At 44.5% G+C, this 24,697-nt stretch overlaps 9 protein-coding genes across 9 annotated transcripts; 5 read left to right on the top strand and 4 right to left on the bottom strand.

The window, feature by feature from the left end:
• Positions 1-551: 551 nt before the first annotated feature.
• AOL_s00054g128 (uncharacterized protein) lies at positions 552-4,017 on the top strand (the record flags this gene model as incomplete). The annotated part of the gene is made up of 4 exons (XM_011121444.1): positions 552-1,069; positions 1,146-2,154; positions 2,480-2,814; positions 2,928-4,017. The coding sequence occupies 4 exons, from the start codon at positions 552-554 to the stop codon at positions 4,015-4,017; spliced, it is 2,952 nt and encodes a 983-aa protein (XP_011119746.1).
• A 292-nt stretch (positions 4,018-4,309) lies between these two features.
• Positions 4,310-5,858, top strand: AOL_s00054g127 (uncharacterized protein; the record flags this gene model as incomplete). The annotated part of the gene is made up of 2 exons (XM_011121443.1): positions 4,310-4,575; positions 4,751-5,858. 2 exons carry the CDS (start codon positions 4,310-4,312, stop codon positions 5,856-5,858), a joined length of 1,374 nt encoding a protein of 457 aa, XP_011119745.1.
• A 392-nt stretch (positions 5,859-6,250) lies between these two features.
• Positions 6,251-6,738, bottom strand: AOL_s00054g126 (uncharacterized protein; the record flags this gene model as incomplete). Its single annotated transcript, XM_011121442.1, has 3 exons — positions 6,251-6,376; positions 6,449-6,623; positions 6,695-6,738. 3 exons carry the CDS (start codon positions 6,736-6,738, stop codon positions 6,251-6,253), a joined length of 345 nt encoding a protein of 114 aa, XP_011119744.1.
• Positions 6,739-8,307: 1,569 nt separating this feature from the next.
• AOL_s00054g125 (uncharacterized protein) lies at positions 8,308-9,671 on the top strand (the record flags this gene model as incomplete). The annotated part of the gene is made up of 2 exons (XM_011121441.1): positions 8,308-9,103; positions 9,184-9,671. The coding sequence occupies 2 exons, from the start codon at positions 8,308-8,310 to the stop codon at positions 9,669-9,671; spliced, it is 1,284 nt and encodes a 427-aa protein (XP_011119743.1).
• A 414-nt stretch (positions 9,672-10,085) lies between these two features.
• AOL_s00054g124 (uncharacterized protein) lies at positions 10,086-10,526 on the bottom strand (the record flags this gene model as incomplete). The annotated part of the gene is made up of 1 exon (XM_011121440.1): positions 10,086-10,526. One exon carries the CDS (start codon positions 10,524-10,526, stop codon positions 10,086-10,088), a length of 441 nt encoding a protein of 146 aa, XP_011119742.1.
• A 1,221-nt stretch (positions 10,527-11,747) lies between these two features.
• On the top strand, positions 11,748-13,227 carry AOL_s00054g123 (uncharacterized protein; the record flags this gene model as incomplete). Its single annotated transcript, XM_011121439.1, has 2 exons — positions 11,748-12,104; positions 12,169-13,227. The coding sequence occupies 2 exons, from the start codon at positions 11,748-11,750 to the stop codon at positions 13,225-13,227; spliced, it is 1,416 nt and encodes a 471-aa protein (XP_011119741.1).
• A 160-nt stretch (positions 13,228-13,387) lies between these two features.
• Positions 13,388-15,424, bottom strand: AOL_s00054g122 (uncharacterized protein; the record flags this gene model as incomplete). Its single annotated transcript, XM_011121438.1, has 1 exon — positions 13,388-15,424. The coding sequence occupies one exon, from the start codon at positions 15,422-15,424 to the stop codon at positions 13,388-13,390; it is 2,037 nt and encodes a 678-aa protein (XP_011119740.1).
• Positions 15,425-19,350: 3,926 nt separating this feature from the next.
• Positions 19,351-21,866, top strand: AOL_s00054g121 (uncharacterized protein; the record flags this gene model as incomplete). The annotated part of the gene is made up of 4 exons (XM_011121437.1): positions 19,351-19,424; positions 19,488-19,904; positions 19,958-20,072; positions 20,133-21,866. 4 exons carry the CDS (start codon positions 19,351-19,353, stop codon positions 21,864-21,866), a joined length of 2,340 nt encoding a protein of 779 aa, XP_011119739.1.
• A 615-nt stretch (positions 21,867-22,481) lies between these two features.
• AOL_s00054g120 (uncharacterized protein) lies at positions 22,482-23,484 on the bottom strand (the record flags this gene model as incomplete). The annotated part of the gene is made up of 2 exons (XM_011121436.1): positions 22,482-23,330; positions 23,419-23,484. The coding sequence occupies 2 exons, from the start codon at positions 23,482-23,484 to the stop codon at positions 22,482-22,484; spliced, it is 915 nt and encodes a 304-aa protein (XP_011119738.1).
• Between the last annotated feature and the right edge of the window lie 1,213 nt (positions 23,485-24,697).

The following is a 24,697-nucleotide window of genomic DNA, read 5'->3' as shown; positions in this document are numbered from 1 at the left end:
CTTTACAAGATTCGAGAAGTTTATGTGCCAATGCCGATAAATACTGTACGGGTTCCTAGCAGACTTTCGATTTAGCGCAAAAGACATGAGCGGATTTGTCACGGTCTTATTTTAGTTTGAATATCAAGTCTTTCAAGCTTAATACAAGCTGTACAAGCAGTAAAACGGTTCAAAATGCAACAAAACAATTTGTTGTGTGAAGTCTTGAGATCTTGAGAAATCAACTTTTCGATCTTGGATACCTCCTAAATCGAAGTTATAATGTCAGGAATAGAATACTAGAGATATATTATTTGAGGTTGCTGTGAGCTTTGAAATAGGCATCCCCAGGTGTATTAACTGCCTAGCCCACTACTACCTACTAGCTCCTGGGAATATCAAAAACGTCACCTTAATGCTTCAACAGCTCTCGGCTCCCCACGCACGCGACCTTCATACTATCTCTCACAAACACTTATCCGCTAGTTTCTTCATCATCATCGCTACTCGTTACCCATATCTTCGTGTCAAAGCTTCTCAATCACTCCAATCTCATCGAAGTCGCGTTCAAAATGGATAAACGATCAGATTCTCCTCCTCCCCCCCCTCCGGCTTGTCCTCCCTCTCCTCCCCCTCCCCCTCCGGCTTGTCCTCCCCCTCCAGATACCGATTATGGCAACTTAGGTGAATTTAAACGCAGCCTTTTGCCTTTACCAGGTACGCCTGAGGACCGTAACGCTGCATTTCGCCAAAACAGGTACTACGGCTTTAAAGCTCTTGGCATCAGCCAGGCTCGTGGTGGCTGGGGTGCTTCGAGACCAGATGTCTGGAATGGACCTAGAGCGGATGTCCGCTGGCCAACCTGCCTTATCTCCAAGAGGCTTGAATTTGTCTCCTTTCGAGGGTTGGATAAGCCTCTTTGGGATAAGATTCTATCTTACCTCCCGCAGAGGTCCCTCATGAGGTTCAGTCTTGTCTCGCGAGCCAGCCGCTTTTTAGCAGTCAAGTCTCTCTTCGAGTTTGCCGTAATTACGCCAGTCTCAGTCCAGGGCTTCAAAAGGGAGAGTCCTCATCTCCGTCGGTTCCTTAAGTATATCCCCTTCTTTCGAATTCTAGTTTCCTCAATTCGGTGGTATTTTGCTAATTTTTTGTTTTTTAATACGTAGGCATATCAAAATTGAGTTGACTGATATGCGGTGGGCGCATCACTTCTTCTTCGAGATCAAAGAATACCCCCATGTGACTAGATTAGAGTTGCACTTTATCCTCCACCCTTGGGTCGAAGCTACCACGATCATTGGATCTCTCCGTGAGCTGTCTAGGGCCAAGTTTTTTCAATGCTTGACCCACCTCACTCTGAGATTCGAATACAAGGAAAAGACGCCATGGGGGCATCATAACTGGTACCTTAAGCTACCTAAAGATCAGCAAGACTTTTTCGGTGACCCTGTTACAACAGCGCAGGCGAGTAATTTAATCGGGCTCTCAATTCCTGCTCCTCCAGAACTCAAATTTGCTACCATCAAAGTTGATGAAGGTCTAGGCTCGGCAGGAATCTACTACAAATTCCTTTCCATGGCTCCAAAACTCAGCTATCTTGATATTGAGGAGTGGATGCCTCCATCAAAGTTTTTGAGCACGGAGCCGGCTATGTTTCCTAACGTCTCGCGACTCCGAATTGGGTTGAAAGAGTACACCGATTCTCTTCCATCCATTCTAGAAAAAGTTGTGGAGAATTTCCCAAACTTGCATCGTCTTCAAATTGATGGCTTCGGCCACTGGTGGGGTTACGCCCTTCGAGGTGATTGCGTCTACTCATCCAGTTTAGATCCCATCATAAAGTTGAAAAAATTGAGGGATCTGGTCCTACCGTGCCCTCCCGTTCTGGGACCGAATAAAGCCGACATGAAGTCTATCGATGCTATCTATCGCCTCTGCCCAAAGGAACTCAACGAGCTGATGGATAAGTGGTACAAGTCCGGTGTCAGACTGACATCAGCTATCTTCGATGGGTTTTTCATTCACCCTAGGGGAACTGTTCCAGACGTCGAATACTTCGAACTCTCCTGCTTCCTTGAAACGAAGCAGTTCGTCAAATGGACACACCAAGCTAGGCCTTCCGAAGTCGATCCCCTTACGGTCCACGGCAAAGTTCCCTGCAGCACTGGATCCGGGGTACGTTTCCCTTTGTAATAATAACCTTCATTCGGAACTCTGCGCCTTGGCTGTGGGTCGGTAGCCTGAGTCGAGGCTCAATTCATCTACTTCACATCGATATTTCTATGAGCCAAGTCCCCTTCTCGAGCTCCTATCCTAGGCTAGGAAGCTAGTGCCGTCTTGGTATCGAAGCGGGTACCGCTTAGCTCCATAAGCGTGCATGGGTAAGCTTCCCCGGATTTTCGCAATAATCCATCTGCATCACGAAGAAGTGTTAGAGATTTTGTAATTCTTTTTTTTTTTTTGTCTTTTCAAAGCTAAATTCCTGAATACGTATGTATAGAGCCCCTTGGAAGAAAACTACAAAACCCCATCCTCTGGTTCTTTCAGCAATCTTTCAATTTCTTCATTATCATCCCCTCCTGTTTCGTCATTCATTCCTCGATATTCCTACAACAAAATGTCACTCCCAACACATCTCTCAACTTTACCACCAGAGCTTTTCGAATCGATATTGTTACACCTAGACATAACCACAATCAAATATTTTTCTCAATGCTCACAGTTCTTTCACGATGTTTCTCTCCCATTTCTTTTTTATTCCTCAGTGTTATCCCGTGAAAAAGTGCAATTGTTCAAAAGAGGTGGTCTTCTCGGTCAGCGAGTCCAACATCTTCGGTATATTGTTGCATCTCATCCCTGTTGCATGTTGTCTTAGCGCTTCCCCAGATCCAATATCCTTTACATAATATTAACGTCTTTTCTCCTCTGGTCCGAAAAAAATACAATAGCCATCTTAAATTACGTCTTGAGCTACAATCTATCCAACCGGGGTTCACGGATTCCCTCGCAGAAGTTCTCACGGAACTTCACATCTTCCCAGCTGTCAACAAATTGTCGGTTACACTCATAGCCCATAGGGATGCAGAAACTACTCTGTTCCTAACGGCTTTCAAGTGGATTTCGAAATGCCCGTTCTATCATAATGTCAGATTTCTCTCCCTAGAGGCTGAAATATGTGACACCCAGATTTCGGCACAAGACCGAAAGGATTGGTATTCGAGATCCCAACAACGGGACCAACTCTTTCTCGGAGGGGTAGTTCAACCCGGAGAAGTCATCGATATCACTCCTCCTATGAGCCTACAAGAGGCGGCTGTCAGTATCTCTCCTCAGAGAATAGGAAAACAGTTACCATATTATCAATTCCTATCCCAAGCTAGCAGGCTGAACAGGATGGTAATCACCGAACCCGTTACCTTTCCAAAAGATTTCGAGGATGAAGAGGAAGGACGAAAATGGAGCTCTTGTGTGCCAAAACCGACCACAGAGCCCACGGTTCCTAATGCCATCTTTTATGGCGTTAGGTTCCTCAGCATAAAAATAACCGGTTATCCGTTTGGCGGAAAACTCAAATACCTAGCTGAATGCTTCCCAAACCTTGAAGAGCTTGATCTTGTTCTCGACCAGACAAGATATAGAACGGCGGTCATCGATCCGGATGCCTTTTTGGAAACATACGATGGACTGCTAGATATGAAGAAACTGAAATTCGTATCTATTCCTTGGCCAAAAGTAAAAAACCCAAACTGTCCTTCACCCCTTCGAAATACATTTCGCAAGACTCTTGGGAAGTGGATGGCAAGTGATCAGACTGATTCCGATATGATAATGCTCGGGATACCGGAACTCGAAAAGTGGATTTTGTATTGGCGAAAATGTCAATTGCCTTTAGAAAGGGTCCAGTTTAATGGGTGGAAACCGGTAGGACAGTGGCACAGCATGCGCAAATGGGCTACTTGTAACATTACCAAGGACAATAGGATGAATAGGGCTCATCAGTTCATATGGAAGGAATGTGACCCAGCTTATGAGGGGTAGTAGCCTTTGAGATTTGTTTGACTGTCACCTGGCTATGGCTATATGGGTGGCATTGGCCTGGCCCTAACTTCCCTTGTCCAATATTAATTATGCATAATTAATTACTTAAGAACGGGCATCTTACACACTCTAAGACATTATAGAAACAATAATAGCTGTTTAGTTAAGGGCTAAATACTTAAGTATTTATACTAGTAGATATCAATGCTCAAAATTGTAGAACACGAGAGGCAACTCTGTATTTTAGACCCCCCTCAATCGATCTTCACCAACATAAGATATATTGCAAACAATGGAACTAACAACCCGCACACATAGGCTCAGGGAATATCTGCGCAGTTTCTTACTAGAGGAGAACAAGGAAATTCTACCGCTAGGACTCTGCAATCGCATTCTCTCCTTCTCATCTATCGAAACTGTTAAAAACTTCGCGAGATGTTCAAAATGGACCAATGAGATATCCCAACCCCACCTTGCTCACACGGTTAAGTCTCGCAACAATAATCTCGCTCTATTTCTCCCCGATCAAAGGCTACGGGAGTATCGCAAATATATCCGGTAAGTTCCTACCTCTCCTACAATGAATTTCGATCTACTGTGTATAATTATAAGGCCGATCCGACCTCCGGCACCCGTTTTCCGATGCAATGCATACCCGCAAACTTCTTCCTGCGCGTACATGCATAACTGACACTCCGGCTACTTCTCAAAAATTTTATGGGGAAAAAAATAGGCATCTAGTTCTTGAGGACCAGCTCTACGAGGCTGATACAAGCGCCCTAAAAGAAAATTTATCCAGACTTCGATATTTCAAGGATGTGACACACCTTGAAATATGTCTGGATACCGCATCCAGCCTGACAGTAAATCTACTGACCGCGATACTCCTAAGGGTGTCGCAGTTTCAGTTTTATCGGCGGCTCAGAAAATTATCGATCGAATTTTCCAGCGATTATGTCAACCCAGGCTTTGCCGCCCTCAAAAATGACGACTTGTGGCATATGATTACTTGGGACGATCAAGAGTTTTTAGAATATCCGATGACTTATACCCGACTCTACGCATTGGTTGGAGGAACTATCCCTCCAGCCCCTAACCTGGAAGAGGTAAACATCAATAAAGGTTACCAGACGATTGTTGGACTCGGTACTTTGGCTAAACTCCTCTGCTTGTCACCAACGGCAAAATTGTTGACGGCAGGGCAGTTTGATTCCGGTATATGGGAAGACAGAAAACTCAACCCCAGTGCAAAACCAATTTACATGTCACCAGCACATCCACTTTGTTATACATTGACGGCATTAGAAGTGACAATGCTAAAGAATGACTTCGGAGAAGCAGTTCAAGTTATCGTTTCAGAATTCTCAGGCCTTGAGAACTTTGTTCTACGAGCATCAAAGTCGTTTTTCACTATAAAGCAGCCAAAAGCAGTGCGTAAGGCTTGGTTGTATACCCAACTCAAGAACCTAAAAAAACCAAAGAAGCTTGCAATTCCCTGGCCATGCCACTTACAATCAGCCGAATATAAAAAGTATCGAAGGGGCAGAGGCTATGCATCAGCGTTGACACGTACCAAGGAAGAAGCTTACATTGAGCAGGGAGAACAGATTTGGTACCCTCATTTGCGTAAGATTGAACAATGGGTCGAAAAACTCATGATAAAGGGAATTCCTCTTGAAGAAGTTCGTTTTAGCGCATTGAAGTTCTCGGCTACTGAGGATCGGCCGAGACCTATCATACGATCTAATATTGTGGAATTATTCTCTACGGTAGAGAGGTACCCTCACTTGCCATTGGCACGATTTGGGTCATTCGATTGGGAGGAGTATGAGATTGATTGATTGCTATGTACCGAAGCCCAGGAGGACAATTGTATATTAATTGTCAAGTGAAGGCTCGCGATAGACACGGTACTGTTCTTTATCATAAAAGAATACATGTATACAATTTGAATTCATTCATTGTCCCTATAGTGGAGTTTACGGCATTTATTCCGCACTATATGTTTATTTAATTACGATGCATGAGCTTAGTAATAAGACTTTTAGGGTGATAATTTTGATAGCTGTAAAAGTACAGAAAATATCCCTCGAGAACTCCAGATCTAACGCCATATACCATGTAGATTTCTAAGAAGCCCGAGCAAACCCCAGAGTTGTAATTCGACTACCGTATGCAGACCTTGTAAAACTTTATGTGAAATCTCCCCAATTATCCATGCCGTTAATGCGATTTAGTCATCCTTCTTGCCAGTTTCGGTAGCTTCCGCTAGTTCAGGAACGGAGACAATAACCTCGCACATCGGTACCAGCGTAGTTTTTTCCGGACGAGTGATAGTTTTTCTAGGAGATCCCGTCCACTACATTTCCATGATTCATTAGTATGCCTTTATAGCGGGTCAGTTAAAACAAAGGGGGGTAGTTGATCTTACACTGCGGTGAGTCACGGTTTCAGTTATAATCTGAAGTGGACAACCTTCTCCGCAGGGAACCCTAGTGACCTCTGGAATAATCTGCCCATAGACGACGTGAATTGGTGAAAGTTTTTTTGTGACTGTGAAAACTGCTGGTGTTTTGCATGGTGGGGGTGGGGCGGCTAGGGCAGAGCTGAATTTGTAATTATTTTCACGTTAGTTTCATAATCACTGTCTTAAGGAATCTAGAATATATCCTCCCACCCAGCGAGACCTAGAGCAACAGCAGCGATAGCAAGGAACTTCATGTTGTTGTATATAATGATTTATAAACTCGGTTCAAGATAAAAATATATATCGAAACCTTCGGCGTTTTTTATCATAAAAGAGTGTCGGTATCGTCGTCGAATGAAAGGATGACAGATCGGAAAGGAACTATAGCGGACGGCTAGGTGTGCAACGGGGAAACGAAATAAAGAAAGATGGCTGCAGAGCAGCCCGCCGAAGGAGTCTAGTTTATATACCCATATGCACATATGCAATGGAACATGATTCCATACCCTTACGCAATCTTCCAAAATTTTATGTACACTATCCGACACGAAAGATTGGAGTAGGAAAGGATAAGCAAGTTAAGGGCTGGGCGGGCATCCGACTACCAAGTTATATAATTATGTAGCGCAATAGAAGGTGGCATTGCCATGCGAAAGCAATTTGACGTGGGCTGGAGTATGTGTAAGTATTTCGACGTTTTGCGGGAAATGGAGGGTGTAGACGACACTGTGGAATATGGTTGTGAGAAGGCTGTTGGAAGCGGAGGTTGCAGGGGGTTGTTTGTGCGACTATACCGTTTCGGGGTTGTCGACGAAAAGGGAAGTCTGAAGAGGACTCGATTTTTGTTGCTAAAAGTTTGGAGAGTATATACGTATCAGGATTCGACAGAGAATCAAATCAAAACCAGTTTTTAATTTATGGAGTGGAATCCCGCTCTTCCAGATGAACATGATTTCCGATAGATAATTAATCAAATATCTAATCTCATCGCATTACATTTACACTATTGCCGTGAGATCTAGATCTCGTTCGAGGCTAGAGAGCAACAGATTCGTCGTGACAACACAAAAGAGATGTCAAAATACAACGTCTCCTGCACGTTAACCGGAATGGGCTCATAAATGCCCCAGAGTCTGGACGCGGCAAGTTCGAGGCGAGGAATGCTAGGTGTCAGAATTCAGAATTTCATCGCGCTTCAATTTTTCCCTTTCATGATTTCCATGGCGTCAGTAACGGCGTTGATCTAGTCAAACCCCGTGATTTCCGCCGTCTAGCCCTGAGATTGCCTATCATTAAAACCACGCTCATATTCTCTTCTAGTTGATTACGAAATAATCCGATCAGAACGTTGTCGTTGTCCACACGTTCTCATTGATAATTTGCTGATTGTCGCTCGATCTACACGAGTGAGGCCGACTCGGGGCCCTTCTGTACTCCCTAATAAACAGCCTCATCCGTGAGTGCGGCCGTCGCGGTTACAACGTTTTTCTGTAAATCGTAGATCTACCAAATAATCGTTCTGTATATTTAAATTTAGATACTAACGCTGGGTTCTAGACCTACCAATGACTGTACCTACTGTACCTATAAGTATCCAGCAGCAGAAAAGTAGCCAAAGTTCCGACTAAACTGTTTCTTATCACCCTTCAGCGATACAACATCTCGGCTTTCCTTATAGAACTTCAGAAACTACTACTACTACTACTTCTTCCTCTTCTTACACACACTCCACATACATCCCTTTTATAGGTCTTCTCCTATCAACCAACCATAAATAAATCATCGAAACTCTCCCCTCATCATCTCACTGATCAACTATCACAATGAGCCACCGCCTGAACGACCTCACTATAGAGGGCCAATATACCCTCCTCTCATACCTCGAAGATCCAAGTGCGATTGAACGCTTCTGTAATGTCTTCCCTCAGTACCGAAGGACCTATTATACCCTCGTCGACAGGTTTGAAAATATCAATCCCAACTGGATCCTTCAAGATTCCCGAATTTACGCCCGCGAAAGCATCTGGATTGCCTGTTACCGTGGAGTTTTGAACAGATGGGATACCCCGACAGCAGACGTTAAGGAGGCAATTGACCAATATGTTGCTTACAACGTCACAAACAGAAGGATGGAGATCGCTGAATGGCAGAGAGGGGACGACAGCTGCTACGATAGGCCAATTGATAGCATTAAAGACAAATTGACCGCTAACCACCGATACATCCTCAAAGTCTACCGAAACATAGTCGGGCACGAATTGAACAGACGCGACGCCACTGAGAATGGTGGCGCGGTTCGTCGAATCCTCTTAGCTGGAGGCCGACGCCCGGGTAAGGCCGACAGGGTTCGAATCTGGCCTACAGTTGAAGAGGAGCAACGTATCGTTCGAGCACTTTACAGACTCTGGGTTCTCGTTCTCATGAGCTGCGAGCATGAGAAGCCATTGGACCGTAATATGTGGCTAGGGTGTGTTATGAGCATCTGGAACGCCGATTTCTGGGGTTCTATGCACGTCATGTCCGTCCAGAAGATCATATACGACGCCATCGCATCCGCCATCGATGAAACTATATATAAAGATAAAGAGAAGACAATCCGTAAGGATGGTATCGATCCAGGTGAGTTTACACGGTCTCTGAATTTGCCAAAGTACGGGTAATATATATAGATAAGCTAACACGAGGATATAAATATAAAGTAATGTTCGAAACCGAATTCAAAACTGAAATCGCCTCTACGTCCCTCCTTCACGATTTTCCTACGTTGACCCCAAACTGGTTCCGAGTCGTTGAAACTCCCTTCAACCCACAAAAACGAGAAGATCATATTAGCGACATACGCGAATTTTTGAAGCGCAAAATCTGCATCGATCGCGATGTACCATCTGCCAACCTCTGCATCTTCGACACCCACTATGAATTCTACAAACAAATTCTTGTTTCCGACCGATTCATCAACCAAAACATCAGTTACCAAAGAGTATCCAAGCATGGAGCGAATCTTGAAGTCATGCCGTATACGGGAAACATGCTCTGGGTCCAAATTGGCGATATCAAAGACCCCGCGGCGTCTTCTTTGGATCTGACCGTTGCTCTCTGGGACAATTGGAGGTGCAAAACTTGGGGGTTTAAGAATCCTTCATTTAACAGGACTAATGTTTCATTGGTCCCCGCCACTTCTCACTAAAAACTCCATCTTGACTGATTGGATTTTTATTTTTATTTTTTTTGACACGTTTTTATACTGTCAGGTTTTTCTCTTTTTTCTCCTGCTTTCGACTTTGACAGGATTGCTTTTCAGGATTATTGCATTAGAATACACAAAGACATAATGATTAATTCGCTAATCATAAAGATTCTGCATGAGTGTGGACTTTAATGTCTTTGCTCATAGAGTCGGTTTTTAATGCAATAATTATTAACGATTAACGTTTTATTAACATACAATTCATCCTGCACGCTTGTTCTAATATTGTTTTTAACCCTCTATGGAACCTGTACAATAGCACTAATGGTTTAGACTAAAAAGGATAAGAAAAATTATTTCCTAATGGGGGATTTCTCCTTCTGAAAACTTGATCGTTCCAACATTCTCATCGTTCTAAGCATCATCTTGTTCAGCGGTCTCCTCGCCTTGCTCGGGTTCGGGCGCAGTCCACTTTGTTCTTTCAATCCCAGAGCAAGAAATATAATCGCAAGTGCTTGTAGCGTTGCATCCCTTCTCAGTGCAAATTTCTTTGCCCCAAGAGCTTCCAATCTCTTCTGGGAACATGCTAACATCGAGACCCCAGAATGCGCAGGAACCGTCCTCCATCAATCGGATTTCGCGCTTACGGCCGAGTTTGATAGCGCCCTCGCAGAGCTCTGTGGTGACCTGCCTAGAGGCTTCCGGAGATCCGCAGTCGCACATGCATTCGAAGCGTGGCACTGGGCCGACTTTTCCGGCCCAGGGAGAGGTGAGATCCTTATCGATGACTGGGTCGATTTTGGCGAAGGCTGGAGCGAGGAGGGGGAGGAAGGCGATGATAGTAGAGAAAAGCATTTTTATGGAGTTTTGGAGTATCTGTAGGAGACTTGTATTCGTAGAGAGAGTTTTATGTTAATGGTATAAAAGGAGTGAATTGATCAAGGAATCAAAGACTTCGATGAATTGGAAATTTCTTTGGGGTTTAAGAGAGTGGATTGAATACTACACTGTAGATGGCTGTTGAGATCGAATCGAAATCGATATCAGAAGGAATCTACACCTATATATACTTCGAGAATCATGTACACATGCAAGCTGTCGGTATCATCGGACCCGATAGGCGGGTACTTTCAAATCGCACCAGCATGATGCCCCAGGATGCTAAGCCTCTACATTCGACCCCACAGGACTCCCTAGCCCATAAGCCCCATAGACTTGGTAGATCGGACATATCGACTCTCAAGCGAAAATTCAACGCTAGCGGATACATAGAAGGCCGCCGTATTATGCAACTTAAATTTATCTATGCGCATTTTGGAGGCGACGGTTGGCGACGGCGCGGCGCTTGTTACTTAAAACATCCAGAATATTTCTTAGATTTCTAGAACGCTGGGCATTTTCGAATTAGGTCATACTATAATGATTGTGATTCGAGAGGGATCAAATGGTCTAGAAAAGAACCGACATCCCTGCTGTGTCCAAGCTTGGAGCTTGAAGCTTGAAGCTTGGGGTTTTCGGAACTTATGCTATTCAAGCTCCGGATATTGACAACTTCCTAATCAATTAGAGGAGTATGATCTCTCGCATACACAATAGAGCTTTTTTCTCGTAATTCTAAACCTTGAAGCATTGTGAATGTGTAATTCCTTGGCAGATAAAGGGTTGGCATTCGTCGGATCAAGCGATAAAAAAGAGATTCTACCACCGAATAAGGATATCCGGATGAAAGCCCCAATGCATAAAAAATTACGCATAGAAGCCTCGAAATTTTGGAATTCGAGCGCAGAAACCTATTGGGATACGGGGCGTCGGGAATTTGAATCGAATCGAATCGACGTGTCGTCGTTGAAGAGTTAATTCAGCGAAAGCTTTGTGTTTTTGTTGGAATTTGAAACTCCCCGGTCCCGGAATGTGTTACCGCGGACGGATCCATCCCCGGAAGTCACTACCCAATAGCTACACCGTATTATTACAGGCGACGTCATCTATCATGACACCAGCTCAGCTTTGACCTCGTCCTCTTCCTTCTAGCTTGATATTAGTCCCGAGAGGCTCTCCTCTACAATTGCGCATACAATGCGCCCAGCTCAGCGTTTCATCTTCCTTTCCATCTTCATATTCGTTGCTTGGTACCTATTCCTTCGATCTCCAGCCTCCAAAGTTGCTATACCTGTCGAACCACGAGATGATTTACCTCCCACGGTCGCTAAATTCGTGAAAAAGAAGCTTAATAAAGCTCGTCCGGTAACTTTCACCATCGGCGACGAATTTTCACTCGATAATCTTCACAATATACGTGAAAAACTGCTACCATGGGGTCGAGCGTCAAATTACGTTGTCCTTTGTCTGGACGAACCGTGTATGAAGATGAATGCCGGTGGAATCAAAAGGATAGACGTTAGCATGGTCCGGGGCGGTCGTGGGAGCGTTTTGGTAGGATTGTTTTTCGACTCAATTGAAGGTTTCGAAGCTCATCCCTTGCTAATAACACGCGTAGATCCTCTTTGCACTGTACCTTACCGAAAACCACTACTCTTTCCTACACGTTGACTCCGATATCTGCCTTACAGGCACCCACGACCCTTTTTCGCGTACTCTAAAGCAGAACGATGACTCCTGGGATGTTCAATTCATGGAAGAAAATGATAGGCTCGATCCAGGATTTTGGATGTCCAGGCCGTCTACTGGAACGCTCGCATACCTCCGTGCTACGGAAGCACTCCTCCAAGATCCCAAGAATAAGGGATTCAGTGCGACATACCTCTTGCGAGAAGGGATCCGTGGGTTACCACTACGATATCACCTACTAGATGTGAAAGATTTCAAGTCTTGGGCGGATTATCAAGCTTGGGAGTCCCAGAACTTTGCGACAGAACCGCAAATCGACGTTTTGATACAAGGCACGACCGCGATACACTTTACTTGCATCGATAAATCCATTCGGCCATACTTCGGAAAGCTATTTGGCGGATGGTCGGATTATAATGGGTACTATTCTAATATTAGGGGACGATATCTAGTTGTCTCTGGTATCTCGGGCACAAATGACCAAATCATCAACTTCATCGCTTTGGCAATACAACTCGCCATTGACTCCGGAAGAATCCTGATTCTGCCGTACCACGTTGAAATAATCCAGCGACGGATGAAAACGGTTGGACCGGATACGATACCGGAGTATAAGCGTATTCCAACTTTTCCCTTCTATAGGGTGGTCGACATCAATAGTCTCAATGGCCTGGTTGACTATGTTGAGGCAAGCTTTGCGCTGAATAGGGAAAAGTTCACCGGGAAGGATGTTTCTCTTGATACCTTGGTATTAGATGAGGGCATGTTGGAATTAGAGAAGGGCACGAAGTATCCGAAACTGGTGACTAGGGTTAGACAACAGTCCGGTGCTGCAGCTTTATCTATAGAGCTTCGAGGGTTCGAGATAAGGAATGCAGCCGGGTTTGAGCCTGGAGTGAAGGATTACGTCAAGAGGATTAAGGAAAAACTAAGAATTTGTCGGAATATTGATGAAAGCGAGACCACCTGCGAGAAGAGGTGTACATGAACACGATGTTCTAGGTTAAAACTATACACCGTTGATTTATTTTCAAATGTTATATTTTAGAATTCATTGGCTCGCTAATGTACAATATATGATACAGTCTTCATCTATTCATCACAGGCGTTTAATTCGACTGCTAACCGACGTATGTACAATCTGCATCCTACAACCCCTTTAGAATCTTCTGCATTGCGCCGAAACATGGAGCGTTAGGGTCAATATGCAATTGCATGATGTGATATTTCAGATTATCTTTGCGGGTAAACCCATTGACAAACCTCTTACAATCCGGTACGGGGCAGCAAAATTCTGGTTTGTTAGCCGCATGGATAGTCTTATGGTGTCTTTGTAGGTCCTTTCGAAGGCAGAAGGATTTATAACAACCAGGAACAATGCATGGAAAACGACCAGTCCGAGAGGATTCTCTCAGAGGACCTGGTTCCAGATTCTCGAGCTGACGGGCTTCAATCGTGTCCATTATCGAGGTTGGCGGTTTTCCAACTTCCACCAGTAGCGGTGTTGCTGGCCTTGGTATCTCATCAAGCATCATCCTTCCATCCTCTCCAGCCACTATAGCTTCCGGGCTCTCGCTACGTCCGCTGCTCGTAAAATCTTCTGGCAATCTTGCATCTTGAAGTCGATCCATCCACTCCCGATCAAAACCCCAATCGCCAGTCCACTCTTCCATTTTCCTCTTCTTCCACCAAAATTCGTGCGAAATATGATGAACACGATCAGACCACGTGCTAAATGTTTCGCCACAAAACCCACACCTTGAGTTCGCTGGTCCTGGAAGAACTTGGAATACACCATGCAATGGGTCTTCTTTACTCTCATGACTCGCCTCGAACGTGGTTTTTAGCCCGTCGATGTTATGAGCGTCACGGAGATGACGGGCGAAATGGTCGAATCGGATGAATGTCTTTTCTGCCACGGAATTTTCGTGGCATGTCCTGGAGTTTGGATGAGAGAAACAGTGTTGTTCAAGAGAGAAGCAAGTCATCGATGTGAATCTGTCCGGGACGTCTCTCGAAGTTTGAAGGCTATGGTTTTGGCCAAAAGAGAAGGGTACATTGGTGGTCTCCTTGTCTATATTGCAGAACCAACAAGTATTATATCCACACTCTAGGGCTTTAGTGGCATTGACACCTAGAACGTTCTTAGGTTGCATTGACACTATGATACCATGCGGAGAGCAAGTCCAAGTCTTCAACATTAAGTGGATACTCTCTTCGTGTCGTTTCCAGGTCGATTTGGTCGAAAAACTTGTGCCGCAAAAGGTACAAAAGAAGCGGTTTTCGGACTTAGATGCTCGCCGGGAGGTCTTATGGTTATTTGTCATTGTACGTTTCCGCCTTGAAGGGGCACGGGACGACGTAGATGTCGTAGAGGTGCGTATGGAACATGCATCGGATGCAAGGGACGATGATGAGCGGATGGAACATATACTCGGCGTACGATTTGGTGTCTGAGTGATAGGAAAGTCTGCATCAATTGCCAGACGGCCAAGCGCACGCAGGCAATTCGCGCGACTCATGTGGCTGACATTCGAAGTGTTCGAACATAGCGAGGACCCGTCTGTTGCATCATAATCCACCATGGGATCTGCCTCGAACCCCATGAAACGGGTTATTTCCAGTGATATCGGAGATTCGGGTCCGTTAGCGTGAGGGCTCATTCCTGTATGGTTGGAGATATGGCGCTCAATAGCAGAAAAGGGTGCCTCGGATTCGTCCTCAGATGAAGCGTTAACGTATCGCTCGAGGATAACAGATGGTTCCGGGATTTCTTGTCGAGAATTCGAAGCATGAGAAGACGGAGAATTCTCGGATACGGCAAGAGGCCCTCCTAAGTCTTCTAGTTGAAGAGGATATCCTTCCTGTGTATTAAATGGAAATGCTTCGATGAAGGACAAAAGATCACTTTGTTCCTTAGTCAGCGTGTAGTTGTCTACGCCGGCTTGGCCGAGATCGTATGCGGGCTGCAGGGTATTCGATGCATCTAGTTCCAAATCTGAGTTGAAATTGTTGGATATTGGAATATTAACCTCAGGGATTAACTCGGATTCGGGCAATGGAGCAGTAAATGTCGATAACGTTAACCATGTGTCAATATCGAAATCTTCCGGTAATAGTGGGATATGGTTCCTATTATCAAAGTCCGTCATCAGACTGTCCCCAAAGTCGCCCAGGCCCTCCATCTTTTTTTTTCTTCTTTCTTTCTTTTCTTAACTGAAATCAACTTCGCTGTTTCACTCGAGCCGATGTTGGATTGAAATTGTGCCCAATGATGGCCTGAAAAGCCGTGTTAATCGGGAAATATCCACTAAACGAGGAAAATGCGACAGGCGCATGCAGTAGTAGAAATTCAAATGAAAACCGCAAGGAATATTAATTGTGAATTAAAGATCTAGGTCTTCTCGTCTGGAAGAATCGTGTAGTAGGCTGACAGGAGGATTTCAAGATACGGTCTTTAGAGTAGATCTTGGAGCTGTGCTCCTGTTTATGACTAAGCCGGGAGCATTAGTAATTACCACTTGAGCTTATTCCTGATGCGGCAATTGTGCCCAACCGGCCTGACAAGGATCCGATTTGGAGAGAATGGTATCGAAGGATAAGTCAGCTTGTGAAAATGCGGGCATATAAATACTTTTTTCCTTGCACACGTAGTCTCGGTACAATCTTTTTTAATAGTCCTAAATCGATAGAGAATCTCGTGATAACAGATACGATCGATCACGAACGCTCAGAAGGACTCCGACAGCCGCTTGCATTGTTAACATGTTTCTCACCCACCAGAATCCGAACATACCATGCTGGCCTTCAAACTCTATCCTGCACAATGTGAGTGGCTCTTTTTCGGATTTTGGCGGCTGACTTAATCGGAAATAGGTTTTTAATATCTTACTTTGTTGAATTTGTCTCTTACTCAGACATATGCATGCCGAGTTCCTAGATCCGCCCGTGATAGAGAAAAGAGCCAATCAAGTTATGCAAAGGTGCGTGGGGTGAAAGATACTCATGCTGACCAATATGTCATCCACGCAATTGAAGTTCTGGGCTGCTATCAAGTCATGGTTGGAATATCGACAATATCTTTTCGAATTCCGGTTACACCATTTTATAGCCTACGCGAGGAGTATGCCGGTAAGATATTAGTACGGGTCAAAGGTTGACTAGTATGGTTGACATATCTCGCTGCGTTAAATATTACCTACGAACAATGTCCCTCTTGGTCCCGTACCCGGGTTCTTCTTAAGTATTTCTTAGCTCCCACGACTAAGATCCACTGCCTTCCGTAGTGCTCCGTGACTAATGAGAGTTGGAACCTGCAACTCCTAATTCTGGAAGTTTCGAATACTATAGTGCTGAAATAAATATAATATGATCAATCGAGACGAGTATCAATCGACTAAGATTCTATTATTTTAATACAAAGATCTTGGAAGCATAAAAGTACACTTCAAATAAATGATGAATAAGTATGATACATTTTTATTAATTAACTTTGTCTGTATTGCCAATGGCATCGATGTCTTTTGTAAACCTGTTTCGAACATTCGTTAGGTGTGTTGTCCTGTTGTTCCTCATCCGGCAAGTGGTCTTGAGTAACATTTGCAACCTTTGAAGTATGAAGGAGCCATTGTACCGGGTTCTGGATATCGCAGCGATGAGTAGGTTTGGTCTCGGTCAAGATCGCAAATGGAAAAGTCTGGCAGGTCGATACGGCATTCTAAAACAGTTTTCCAAAGCCCTGTGTCCCAAGGTTAAGCTTGTTTCCTACTTATTGCTTTTAGGCAAGCCATAAGTGTCGAACTGCTCTGGATGAATTAACCTGATCGATTCATTGTCGAGTGATCTTCTCCGCACGGTCATTAAAGTAATTTATCACGTTTTGGATAAAAGTATTAAGCCGCTAGAAATTGCCCCCGCAGCGCAATAACGGACTAGAAAGCTTCTTTTGAATGATTTCGGTCGACGGCACCTACGACGCGGCTCCACGGGGGCAAACGACCATAGATGTTCCATATGCTGTGGTTCATAATCTGACAAAGGGAGCTCATTGGAATGTATATGCCGACATCTGATTAGAAGGGGTGGTTACAAGACCATATGCATTGTACCATATGGTCAAGCGGAATCGATCCCAGCTGGATATCTGTAAACCTGGAATATATTATGTCAATAAACTTGAGCATGCATTCCTCGGGTACTCAATTCTTCAAATCTAGATGAAAAGGATACATTAGATGGCTGGCATATTCTACAGGAAATCCCACCGACCTCCTGAAAAGGTGACAAGCACGCGCACGGCTGGAGCCAGTTTCGTGACTGCTGCCTCACTACCCCTTTATTGGGGACTGAGTTATCCACGGTGGCTCACCGGAGTAGTTCATGATAGTCTCTCCACTTTGAACCTTGAAATATTAAAAAATTATCCTCGATCGCCTTATCCTGCCTCTGACGTGTGCTCATCGTTATAATCGTTTCAAAAGTGTCGTTTTAGATACCCAACCCGTCTCGAATTGAGCGGTGACAAGGATGCGAACACGAACGATTGGCTGACATCGTGCGACGGAGAGCCAAGAGCCCGGTTCTGCTGACCAGGGCAATAAAGTTCCGAACAAGAAGCAGCAGACGCAACCGGGTCTATTAGGGGCTTCATCCCATCTTAGTGGCCTGTGCTGGTGCACCAGAAACCGCTGGACATGGGCACCGGACAAGGGCTTTGGACGAGTGCCTGATATATTAATATACTCTCCACGAGCTATCGTGAACTTTTATATTTCAATCATGTGGAGTACGTAAATAGGGAAGTACCTAAACTTGGATCCCGCGCGTATTGTTAGCGGGTTTTTCGGTTGGCGGTAGAATACTTACCAATTATCTTGAAGAGATCAAGGAAATCAGTTACTTACAAGCCATTTAGTGATTCTGATTACATAGCTTGAGTGGCCGTGCGGACCGGATTGCACTGAGGCATCGACACCGAAACAAATAGCCAAGCTTGTTTGAAGTCTCACATTGGTCCAAAACACCACACAATGAGGAATTCGAGGGAGAATTAATTGGAGGGCGAAAGCTAAGAAACCAGCAAAAATAGCACTTTTCGGAATGCAAGCCAATCGAGCCTATGTCTCTGGTGCAAGGTACCAGCACCCATACATTACATGGATCTGGGGGAAATTTACCCTGCTCCGAAGAATTTTGGTGGCTTGCACTCGCCTTTTTTTCTATTTGAGACGACATGCATTATTACTGATGACTGCAGCGCCAGGCCTGCAGGAGCCCGGCATGCTGAGATAAGTTATAATTATATATAAAAGCTGGTGAACCCATCGTGCACAGAAACACCTGGTTTCGTCTTTGCCTTTCGTGCAGTACCCAGAGTACGCTTTTTCTCTCTCTCTTTTCTACCGTCGAGGTTCTTCTTTTCTTTTCTTTTCGTTTCATCTTGTTATCTACTGAGTAGATTGTTCTTTTACAACGTTGATCGGTTCTTTTTTGAAAACTCGGTATCTGCTTTGACAACAGATCCAATTCCATTCATTCGATTTATCGTTGTACGATCTATCAAACATTCATTTTCAAGATCTCCTAGAGAGTTCTATCGAAATTACTATCTAAACGAAATTAAAGAAGAAGAATAATATTGTGGGAAACGTCCAGGCGACAGGTTCTTAGAGTACTAGCACAGCTGCACAGTCTGCGACAACTACCTAGCTCCTCGCCGACAAGACCAGATTCAGTTCTAGGTTTTTTTTGATACAGAAACACCTCCAATATCTAAAACATATCTGCAAAAATAGGTCGAATACGTTAAACGTCATATCTTGCAATTCTGTCGCTGAGGTTGAAGTCATATTGCAACAACTACTCAATTGAGACTTCTGTGTTGTGCAGGATAGTACCGGACGTCGACACCCCATCGCTGACGTTAACTTTCTGCTGAGCTTCTCTGACATAAAATATTTTTTCTGTCTTCTCTTCCTCCTTCCCTATTTATCAAACAAAACTTCATCACAGCTACCTCAACCTCCTTGATCAAATCGATTTTCGAGGCTCGACAACTACCCAACAATAAGCTTTAACTCCCAGACACTCATCTCGCTCACTCAATATCAGGATGCATCTCCTTCGACTTCTAGGCACCTTGTGTGCCCTAGGCCAAATTGCTTCTGCTGCTCCAATTGGTCAACGGTAGGTTTTCTTCTAGCTTTTATTTCTTTCTTTCTTTTTTACGTTGCTAATATCTTGTTATAGAACTTCGTTAGCTCCTCGACAGGCTTCCCCATACTGGCTTGGCCAGGTTCAACATCAAGGACTTGCTGCCTTCAATAGCAACCCACAGTCTTATCAGGTCTTCAGAAACGTTAAAGATTTCGGTGCCAAAGGTGACGGTGTTACCGATGATTCTGATGCTATCAATGCTGCCATCCAAGCTGGTAATCGTTGTATGAAAGGATGCGATTCTTCAACCACCCAACCTGGATTGATTTATTTCCCAAGTGGTACTTATCTCGTGACAAAGCCAATCATTGCTGTTTACTACAGTCAACTAGTTGGTGATGCTGCCACACTCCCTGTTATCAAGGCTGCAGGTTCGTTCTCTGGAATCGCAGTCTTTGATAGTGACCCATACGAAAGTGACGGCTCCAACTGGTATACCAACCAGAACAAGTAAGCAATTTTCTCTTCGCAAATGTGAGTTTCTCGATATTGACTGTTCCTAGCTTCTTCCGTGCCATTCGCAACTTTGTCATCGACTTGACCGCGACACAATCCGGAACTGGTATTCATTGGCAGGTCGCCCAGGCGTCTTCCCTCATCAACATCCGCTTCGAGATGGTAAGTTAAACCACAGATGTATAAATTTTGAATATGATACTAATTCTAAAAAATCTGCAGGGCAATACCGATAGCCAGGGTATTTTTATGGACAACGGCTCTGGTGGTTTCATGTCGGATCTCGTCTTCAGAGGTGGAAAACTTGGTGCTTTCCTCGGTAACCAGCAGTTCACTACCCGAAACTTTGTCTTCGAAGGTGTCAAGACAGCAATGGTTCTCAACTGGAACTGGGGCTGGACTTTCAAGAGCCTCGATATCAAGAACTGTGGAGTCGGTATCGACATGACAGCAGGAGGTGCCGAAGCTCAAACTGTTGGATCCGTCCTTGTCCTTGACAGCAAAATTTCGAACACTCCTATCGGTATCAAGACAGTCCACTCGTCTACTAGCCAACCTATCACCGGAGGTACTTTGGTTATCGACAATCTTTCAACCAACAACGTTCCAGTTATCGTTGCCAACAATGACGGAGGTGCCATCTTAGCCGGTTCCGGAGGAGCTATCAAAGTTGAGAGTTGGGGTCAAGGGCGTGTCTATTCTCCAAATGGAGGAAGCCGTGTTCAAGCAAGCCTTACCCCAAGGCCTCAAAAGCCAGCCGCCCTTCTCGACGGCAATGGTTACATTTTCGAGAGGTCTCGCCCACAATACACCGATGTTCCAGCTGCTCAGATCGTTTCTGCCCGCTCGAATGGCGCCAAGGGGGATGGAATGACCGACGACACTGCTGCTCTTCAAGCCTTGATCAACAACAATGTCGGCAAGGTCATCTTCCTTGATCATGGTGTCTACAAGCTCACTTCTACACTTTATATCCCACCAAATACCAAGATTGTGGGTGAATGCTGGGCAACTTTGATCTCCGAAGGACCCTTCTTTGCCGACTCCAAGAATCCAAAGGTTGTCATTCAGGTTGGAAAACCAGGTGAAGTTGGATTGGTCGAACTTTCAGACCTCGTCCTGGAAACCGCTGGCCCAGCTGGTGGTGCTATTGTTCTTCAGTGGAACATGGCTGATGCCCCTGGAACCAAAGGAACCAATGGCATGTGGGACGTTCATATTCGTATTGGTGGGTCTGCTGGTACTAAGCTTCAATCCGACCAGTGCAAGAAGAATCCATCTGCCGATGGTACGCAGATTAACCACAACTGCGAGAGCGCTTTCATGCTCATGCACATTGGAAAGACTGGTTCCGTTTATATGGAAAACAACTGGATCTGGACTTCTGATCACGAACTCGACCGTAAAGACTTCAGCCAGATCACTATCTTCAGCGGACGTGGATTGTGGATTGAGACACAAGAGGGCCCAGTCTGGGGCTATGCCACCGCTTCTGAACATAACGTCATGTATCAGTACCAGCTCACGAACACCAAGAACGTCTTCCTCGGGATGATCCAAACTGAAACACCATACTATCAGAGCAACCCAACGGTCTACCTCCCCTACGACGTCAACCCAGCGTTCGAGGATCCCGTTTATGACTGCCCTGATAAGTCCCAAGGTTCCACTTGCGCCAAGTCAATCGGCCTCCGTGTGAAGGATTCCAAGGACATTTTGGTCTACGGTGCTGGACTGTACAGCTTCTTCGAGAACTATACGCAGGAATGCCTGAAGACCCAGACCTGTCAGGACGATATGGTTTCCGTCGAAGGCAATACGCAAAACTTCTTCATGTATAACTTGAACACCGTGGGCGTCAGCAACATGGTGAAAGTCAATGAGAGGAAGCTCGTACCACAGGCAGAAAACCAGAACGGATTCGCTTCAACTATCGCTCTGTTTGCTCAGCCATAGCTTGGCTGTACCTTACAAAAGCAGGGATACAAATCGAAGGTTCTAGGGAAGTCAAAATGACTCGACTATTGGTATATCTCGCGGAGAGAAAGTATTTGATTTAGGGTTTATGTTCGGGGACTTCGTTTGAATGTGATGATCGCAACGGGACATGACAGTTTCATGGTTCAGTACCCCGGGGTTTACGTGCATGGCCTGGTACTTTGATAGTAACAGGGCCTGGGTTTTTTTTTTCATTTCGAGGGCGTTTAATGTTTATTTCTCAGACTTCTTTCTCTTTTGTTTCATCTATTCGGTGTACATAAATATATCCCGTCAGTGGGAACTGTGTTTCTCTTAGCGTGCATACACATATACCCAATGACTGTTTTGTCTTCTTTTCTCTGAAATACAAATCTTGGATACCTAACTGATCATGATGATGATAATGGCCAATGTATACACCTTAATATATTGAAGTATACACTAAATGCTTTTGTATTGAAGAAAAGAAGGAGAACTAATATAATAGATCCTTTAAGAACGCCATGCTGTGCTGATACGAATCCGAACGAAAGCAAATACCACCGGATATACCATTATTATACAAAATCTTCGAATATCTACGTAGCTAGATCAATACCTCCTCTGCTTCTTAATGGCGGGGCCACCGAATGAGTCGTATTCTCTTTTGATACCACCGCCACCACCACGGCCCGGCCTCAAGGGCCTGGATTTGCCACCTTTCGAGCCTGTGTTTGGACAGTCGGACTTCCTATGTCCTGTCTCGCCACAGGCGAAGCATTCTATGTTTTCAGCGCCGCCATTTGTCGTTTTTGCTCGTCCACCGATCTGTTTTAAATTTCTTAAGGCTCTATCCGCGTCTTTCTCCTTCTTTAGGGCTTTAGCTGCACGTTTAGATTCTACACGACGGAGAACCTCGGATTCGGAGGCCGAAGTATCATCATCATCATCACCCGAGTCCGGAGCATCATCAGAGTCTGTGTCTTCAGTCGATTTCTTTTCCAAAACCGGGGCAGTACGGCCACCGAAGTACCGTCTTACAGGGGCGACTGGTACTGTTTCTTCCTCTTCTTCGTCTTCTCCGTCGTCGCCGTCGTCGCCGTCGTTATTACTGCTATTTCTATCCTGGGCATTTGTGTGTTCAGTGTTCCACAGAGTATTTCCTGTCATGTAAACTTTTACACCACCGACCATTTCCCCGCCGCCTCGGAGTTCGTTAGCACGTTCGGAAGGTGGGAGTGAAAGGGACCATCTCTCCGTAGCGCCGAAGGCTGAGGAGTTTATGGCGGCTTCACGTCTAGAAGACTCGAGGGCTTGTGCAGCGAGGATTGCGGATCTTGAGACGTTCTTGTTGTTGTGCTTGTTGGACGAAGGTTTTGAGGAATCGGATTGGGAGTGGTGTTTCGAAGGGGGTGTTTTTGATGAAGGGGAGGATCCTGAGGAGAGTGGTTTTTGCATGAACTGTTTTTTTTTTTTTTGAGAAGTTAGCGCTGTTCTTTTTTTTTAAAAAAATATATATATATATATATGGAGCTTGGGTGGAACTTACTTTCATGTTTAGTAGACGGGATGAAACCGGCTTTGAAGCCTGTGACGATGATGATTTGGAGGCCATGATGGGTGGAGTTTTTCCAGACCGCCTGACTGCCTGACTTCCTGACTGCCTAATCGACTGATTTATTGATTGATTGGTTGCCCGTAGGGTGTATATTCGGTGCTGGTGTACTGGACAGTCGGCGAAAAGTTGACAGGATTAAATTAAAGAGAATGAAGATTTGAAGAAACCTTTTCGATGAGCGCGCGTGTTGTCGCATAAATTGGTTTTCGTTTTCCGGTTTGGGGTTGGTCGGGTTTTGTGAGGATTAGTCAGCTTTATACATATATCGACTTAGGCACAGTGCAGTGTCGAATCTTAAAGATTCAAATTTCTGTAAGATTATTTTTTGTGTTTTTAGAATAGAATCGATAGGAGTTACTACTATTATAGGGATATTCATGTTTATATTTACTACTAGTATGTAAAGAATATCTTCGGTTTGTAGAAGATGTATCAATACTAAGGAAGCTCCTGCAATTCCGATGCACGTGATCATTTTGGGCTTCAAAAGGATCTACCATGGGAGCACAAGACCTGTGCGACCTGTGCGACCTGGGGGTTTTGAAGTCCAAAGTTGTCACGTGCCTGGTTACATAAGTAAGTACCTATTAGTTCTCAATACCATGTTGGCCTAGTTCTGCCACAATCGCGATGGTTTCTTCAACTAGAACATATTAATATAGCAGCTGCTAGATTTGAACAGATATCGATTGTACCGTTCCTTGTTTCTTTGAATGGGGTTGACTACTATTTTTTTTGAATATTAGTGTATGTACAATTGATGCATGACCCTCCCTATATCCTCTGACTATATCGCCCTGAAATATCCCCGCTTTCTTTTATGATGATATTATACTTTGTAAGATTACAATAGTCTTTATTATCTTCGAGAGATTAATATCTGCTTTTTCTTCTTCCGTGGACTGATGAATTGGAATATAACCTGTGACCCTGGAATCCGGCATATGTTCTCTTTATCATGATACTATATTTTAGAATGTCAGAAATGTATTGTAGTCAAGCTGATTTGTGGGGATATACAGACCTCAGGGCAATATCCCTAGAGATGCCAGATAGATATGGTTTTTTTTGTCTTACTACTCGACATTCGGGTGTGCTCGAGTTTGTCGGAAACCATACGGGTTATTGGTATTCTATTCTAATACCCTCGAGCTTTCATTTAAAAAGTTCGATATCTTTTAAGATTATATTATGTTTCCTATCAAGAATT

This window comes from Orbilia oligospora (assembly GCF_000225545.1).
Source record: "Orbilia oligospora ATCC 24927 unplaced genomic scaffold scaffold00054, whole genome shotgun sequence".
Taxonomy (NCBI): Eukaryota; Fungi; Ascomycota; class Orbiliomycetes; order Orbiliales; family Orbiliaceae; genus Orbilia; species Orbilia oligospora.
Note: the sequence above shows the minus strand (reverse complement) of the source record. Positions and strands in the feature narration are given on the sequence as shown.